This window comes from Mycteria americana, chromosome 4, assembly GCF_035582795.1.
Source record: "Mycteria americana isolate JAX WOST 10 ecotype Jacksonville Zoo and Gardens chromosome 4, USCA_MyAme_1.0, whole genome shotgun sequence".
NCBI classification, from domain to species: Eukaryota; Metazoa; Chordata; class Aves; order Ciconiiformes; family Ciconiidae; genus Mycteria; species Mycteria americana.
This window is the reverse complement of record NC_134368.1, coordinates 34,408,558-34,415,334: the sequence shown is the minus strand read 5'-3', so window position 1 is coordinate 34,415,334 and position 6,777 is coordinate 34,408,558. Positions and strand designations below refer to the sequence as shown.

General features: G+C 43.7%; 1 protein-coding gene across 1 annotated transcript; it reads left to right on the top strand.

The window, feature by feature from the left end:
* The first annotated feature begins 2,063 nt into the window (after nucleotides 1-2,063).
* Nucleotides 2,064-6,476, top strand: FGF20 (fibroblast growth factor 20). Its single transcript, XM_075499217.1, is given in 5 exon segments — nucleotides 2,064-2,098; nucleotides 2,100-2,157; nucleotides 2,160-2,595; nucleotides 4,936-5,039; nucleotides 6,231-6,476. Coding segments are annotated over 5 exon segments (879 nt in total).
* Nucleotides 6,477-6,777: the final 301 nt, after the last annotated feature.

The window sequence follows — 6,777 nt, the reverse complement described above, 5'->3', positions numbered from 1 at the left end:
AAGATTTAGCCATAAGGGTCTTCCAGTGTGTGATGGCTGAGGACTTTTTTTTTATAAAACCTTCTCTACCGGGGACAGTAGTGCCATCTAACCAGAAGAGCCCTCTACTGTTTGCAGGACTCGGAGAGTACTGCTTGGACCTGGCAACGTTACCTGTACTGGAGCATCTTTAGGCTTAGAAGAATATACCTCCTCCGTTCAGCTGTGCCAGCCTAGTGTGTGTCCTGCACTTAGCAGCTGTGACGAGCAGTTTGATCCTGACCTGCCAGTCATGTCAATAAAAATACTTGATGCGTGTTTCAAACGTTTTAGGTATATTTGAGTAATCAGCGTACAGGCTACTTGAGAAATAGGTGCCATATAGATTATTCAACTTTGATCTATTTCTTTGATTTAGCACTGCAATTAAGTAGATTTGGTTCAAAGAGAAAGCTCATTGGTTGATGTTTTACACTGATGTGATAATGTTTACACAGATGTGCTTTGAAATCTCAATTATGGTGGATTTTTGGGTCCCACCACATGACAGGCTCCTGTTATCTGAAGGGTAAAATAATATAACATCTATCTGTAACTGCCTTCAGAGCAGGTCCGCCTGTGCTCTCCTCTGAGGTGATTTATCTGATCATTGTATTTAGCGTTAGTTTTTTCAGTTTTAAATCCCTCCACAGTAAATCACTTGCTTTAAAGCAGCCTTTTTATAATTCAGGTGCACACAGGGGCAGTACTTAGGACTGCAATGATGAAAAGGTGTAGCATTACCTGCTTTAAAGCACCTGCCAATTAATTAGCCCTATACTCTCCATAGCAAATAAAGCTAAGCAGTCAAATCTATTTGATCTCTCAGGTTTAGACTGTGACTGAAAAGACCACGGAGCAAGACGGGAGAACTACTCTTTCATGATTCTCTGCAACTTTTTTGTTTAAATGAAACCTTAAACCGCCAAGCGATTCTCTCAAACTTTTGAAGGAATTAACTATGAGAGATCTTTGCATTTTATACTCTAACACTGTGTTTAACATTGGCAAGGAACTGTATTGCATATCTTGAACGCTAAGATGGGTCATGTGGTTTGAGCCCCTAAAGTTCATTAGACATTACAGAAAAAGCAGCAAAGAAGGCAAAAGTCAAGCTCTTAGTTGTCATACACCGTTGTTTTACCATTGCTGATAATGAACGTGTGTGCCACCAATACATTTGCATGTGTGAACCGTTCTACTTTGGGGATGAAAACAATGCATATGCTCATCTGGAACAGGACGGCAAAGTCCTAAATTGATTCAAAACACTGTAGAAAGACAACAGGGATCTTTCAGTAGATGATATTATTGCTAATTTGTGGTGCTCACAGACTCTGGTTATGGGCTCAATACAAAACCCCAAAGAAAGTGGATTAGATGAGCCATCTCGCAGTCTTTCTTTCTTCATCTCTGCAGGTTTTGAAAATATTTGTCCCAAACCACTGGCCTGCCCATTTATGTTTTTAAGACGTTGTGTTGATACCCAAATGCTATAGATCAGTTTCATGTGACATTAATGATAAATTAAATGCGAGGGAGAATTTGCAGAGGGGAAAACACCTCCCTGACGATGCCAATTTCTTTAGAAATTCCCCTCCTTGTAGCTGAAGCAATAAAAGGAAAGGGTAATGCATGTACATTTTATTAGCGTTTTAGAAACAGGGAGTAAAACTGTCAGATCTTTGGTCTGTTTCTTTCATGTGTGTCTGGGCAGGTCTAACCCTCAGGTAACGCCCTTTCTCCTTCTTCCCTCCTGCCTCTCCTTGCACCTGTCCACGTAGCGCTCCGGCAGCTCCCGCCCGGGCCCGGGCCCGGGCCCGGGCCCCGCTGCCCGCTCCGCTCCGCTCCGCGCAGGGGCTGCCCCCCCCGCCCCCGCCGCGCGTGTGCGCGCCCGTGGGTGACTGCCTGCGTGCGGCGGGGCGCAGGAGGCGCGCCAGGAGCTCCCTCCCCGCCGTCATCTCAGATCAGAGGAAGGTGCGAGGAGAGGGGGAGCCGGTTTACAATTTCAAACGCAGCCTCCCCGCAGAGGGCTTCATTAGCATATGTCAGGGGGACCGCCGTATATATATATATACACGCGGGGCGTATAAACACCACCCCGCCGCCTGGCTCACACCGGCACGGCTCGGCTCGGCTCGGCTCGGCTCGGCTCAGCACGGCTCGGCTCTGCCGGCCCCCCATGCTTGGGGCCCCGCCGCGCACCCCCACATGCCCGCCGGGAGAGGCCGGCAGCCGCTCTCCGCCGCCGCGCCCTAGCCCGCTCGCCCCGCGCCCCCATGGCTCCGCTGGCCGAGGTGGGGGGCTTCCTGGGCGGCCTGGACGGCCTGGGGCAGCCGGTGGGCGCCCACTTCCTGCTGCCGCCCGCCGGGGAGCGCCCGGCGCTGCTGGGGGACCGCCGGGCCCCGGCGGAGCGGGCGGGCGGCGGCGGCGCGGCGGCGGCGGCGGCGGCGGCGGACCTGGCGCACTTGCAGGGCATCCTGCGGCGGCGGCAGCTGTACTGCCGCACCGGCTTCCACCTGCAGATCCTGCCCGACGGCAGCGTGCGCGGCACCCGCCAGGACCACAGCCTCTTCGGTAGGCGGCTGCGGCACGGCCCGCGGGCGTGTGCGTGTGCTGCCTGTGCACCTCGCGCGTGTGTTTGGGGGGGGTGTGGGGTGTGCGTGTCCGTGTTACGTGCATGTGTGTCTGTAAGGGCACGCGTGTGTACCTGTGCGTGAGCAGTCGTACTCCTGGGAGGGAGGCGCGATGCCAGGAGCGCTGGGGCAGGTGGATGAGCTTCCCCCTTCAGCATTAAACCCTGGGGGCTGCACCAGGGCAAGGGCGTGGAGGAGGGCTGCGTATCCCAGGCAAGCCAAGAGACAGGCGCGTACGCCTTGCTCAGCCTGTGCTGGATGTCTGTAAGCCCATGCAGACGCCTGCAGGTCTAGTGGGAAAGGTCAGAAGTCAGGCAGAGTCTTCGTGTATTCCCTGTCTGTATCGGAGCTTCTCGAGTCTTTGTAGAATATAATGCAGATCGTGGGCTCGGGCGTGCTGACCCTCAGGCTGCGTTAGGCTGCTTTGTTGCACAGGACAGAAAGTTGAAGCAGAGGGGCCTAAAATGCCTCTTTGCTCAAATACTTAAAATGCTTCCCAGTACTTTCTCTGTCAGTAAACCAAAAGGAGGTGAAGACAACCCCAAAATGGAAACGTTTCCTGTGATATAAGCGTAAATCCTAAATAGTAGTTGTAGGAACTGGACATCTGAACAAACCTGCCATTGTCAGCTACATGTGAGTGTTTGTGTGTACTGGTTTAGCGGTCGTAAAAAGGTGATTAAAGAGTTTCCTATCATCCTCCCCATAGTCAAAACAATCTGCTGGAATGGCTCTTAATTGCTTTTATAACACATGGATGTTTTCAGAAGTAAAAGAGCAGTAGTCAAACAGACAGTTCTTCTCAGAAGGAAGATTTCCTACAGCGTGTAAACATGAAATAAATCTTTGCTTTAAAAGAAAAAATGTTAGCCCCAGATCAAACATTTACTGGGCTTTTTAGAAATGTTCTTCCTTTATTCTACCACTATTCTCGGCAGGTTTGTCTGATGTGGTTGCTTTGTGGGCTGAATCACCTGCTTATTATAGTTTTGAAAAAGGGTGACTTTGAAAATGATACCAGAAAGACAAAATACCTCCACCTCTTTTTATGGGACTTTGTGCTTTAGGAACTGGAAAACTAGGATGATTTACATGCAATAGAGTTTTTAATGCTTAGTCTTTGTAAAGGATTTATTTTCTTTGCTGCTTGGTAATATAAATAAGAAACCTGCCAAAGCTCAATTAAAATTCGAAACATTTTTAATTATTGTATAGTCCAGACAGTCCATCTGTCTGAGAGTGAAAAATGGTCCTGAATGAAAAAAGAGTGATCGTAAATACAGCAAATAGACAAAACGTCATAATCAAAATCAAATGCACTATTTAAAACCACTTACCTTAGATTCAGATTTTTTTTTCAATGTTTTGTGATTTTGCTGCTGCACAGCAAAATCTTAGGTATGATTCTAGAACAACTTCTTTTTGAGGCTTTGTTTACATTGTTAACAACTTCCAAAAAGCCAGTTCACACATTCCCTTTCTTTCATGTTTTATATGTACTGTAATCTCTGCATATCAATTGGTTAAATATGTTGGCATACCCTTGCCAAACTGCAGGCTTCAAATAGTGCCTCATCTCTTGAATACTTTATATTATTAATATATATTACATTTTTGGGCAAATGTAATATAAATAATGCTATAATCCAAACATAGCAAATAAGCAACATATTTCATGCACATAAAAAGCCTGCACTGAAGATAGCAAGTTGTGTCAAGAGGTGTGGGCCCATATGCTAGATAAGATGTCTGGCAAATACTTTTTTTTTTTCTGTGGCTAGATTCTGTTATATAAAATTCCCATCTGTACTTTGATTTCCATTCAAATGATCTAATAATGGATGTGTTTTTTTAAGATAATGCTATAGAGAAAGTAAAGTATATTTTCAGGTAATTCAAACCTATCTTCCAATGTTTGAATAGGCAGTTTAGCAAATAGTGTATAATCATTATAGATTGCAACTGCATAGTACTGAAGGCTTTAGCCTCAGCACTGAATAAAATCCTTTCATATTCAACATTAAAAAAAAAAAAAGTTTCTTAAATGGTGTAGGATTCTTGTTCCTAGATGAGACTTCTCAAGCTGCTTTCCTGTGAATGTTGTATACGTTTCCATGCAATATTTGAAATTTCAGGAAAAAAAGTAGACCACATTTATTATAATATGTACATTTTCCACTTGCTTTCAACTACATTTTGGATGTTTTTATTGGTTTTTGTTACAAGTTGAGTTAAAGCAATCTCTCTTTTTTTTTTCTTCTTTGTTTGGATATATGTTCAGGTATCCTTGAATTCATCAGTGTGGCAGTGGGACTGGTCAGTATTAGAGGTGTGGACAGTGGCCTTTACCTTGGAATGAATGAGAAGGGAGAACTCTATGGCTCTGTAAGTACCACTTTCATGTCAGCTCATCCATTTTGAGGTTTTGATTCACTTCTTAGCACTATGCAAACCCCTCAAGTTGCTAGCTGAGGTAGTCTTAGCTTTCAAAACACTAACATCTTTTCCTGTTGAAATGTATAATATATTCTTAAAGTATACGCTATAGCCTTGGATACTAAAGATTTGATGGGAAAAGTTTCTCTGTCCTAGATGAAGAGAACTGAAAAGAAATAGTCCTCTCAAATTATGACAAAACCAGCTAAATTAAACTATCTATTAAAAAAGCATTTAAGTTGCCTAGTATCTAACTTTATTTTTATCAATACTGCAAATGTATCATAGTATACACTGTATTATCAAAAACATTAAATGCAATTGGAAAAAAAGTTAAAAGGATAGTTATGGAACAAATAAACAACAACTAATATAGTACCCTGCCTTACTTTATGTATAGCCTAATGCTGCTTTACAAATCAGGACGCGGTACTTCCATGTACCAGCTTTTAACATAAAAGCATTCTTTCTTGGATAGTAGATAGAAAAAAAAGGATAGTACCATATGTCACAGTTAGGTACCACTGTTATTTGAAAAATCTGAGTGGTGCAAGACTACTGGCAATACCTGTAGATCCTGATGCTTGAATGCTTGCATTTAAGAATGAAAATAAACTTGTACTCATTACAGTTAATCTGTATCTGTTGGATAACTTCAACATGCCTGTAAAATTTAATCTTTGAAAAATGTGAGAAGTGATGCATACCGCAAAGAACACATGGAAATACCTTCCTCATCTGTTACATTTTACCTGTGTCCCTCCACCAAATCTCATTTCTAGAATGGTGGATACCCTAAGACAGAACTCTACATAATATAGTTCCTGTAGGTCAGCTGAATTTTAGTTAAAACATAAATGAGTAATGCCACCTTAGAGAGAGAGTTATCTAACTCATGTTTAAATCCAAAATTGTATATGTACAGCTCTAGTTTTCAAAAGAATCAAGGATAAATTAGGCTTCCAAACTCAGCGTCAGATCTACATACTCTTCTTGGGTTTGATTTGTTAACAGTTAAATGAACAGTAAGGCAGCACAAAGCCTAAAACATTTTGTTTATTTTTATCACTTTTTTTTTAATGTGTGTTCAGATGTCTAGCGATAGCTTGACTTATTTTTCTTCACTGCTTCTTTCTGTAGGAGAAACTAACTTCTGAATGCATCTTCAGGGAACAGTTTGAGGAAAACTGGTACAACACTTACTCATCCAATGTGTACAAACATGGAGATTCGGGGCGGCGATACTTCGTAGCACTTAACAAAGACGGTACTCCCAGAGATGGGGCAAGGTCCAAAAGACACCAGAAATTCACACATTTCTTGCCCCGGCCTGTGGATCCTGAAAGAGTTCCAGAACTGTACAAAGATGTGTTAGGATACAGCTGAGGAAGGAGGCAACTTTGGAACAAACCCTTCGTGGAGCTGTTTGATCTTGCCCCTGCTTCCATGGCCATACCAGCATGGGGAATCTGCAGAGGTCTAGGACGCTGAATTGGAAGAAGCTACTTTGTGATAGGGCAAGCAAGCCTCTGTTTTCTAACCTTTGGATTTAGGAGACAAAGCTTTAAAGCTGGGAGTGGACCAGCCTCCTTCAAACTTGCTGAACTGTTTGGTAGCCAGTAACTAGAGGGAAGTTGGAGTGTGACTTTTTGAAAACTAACAAACTCTTGGCAATTTTGTCTGGATT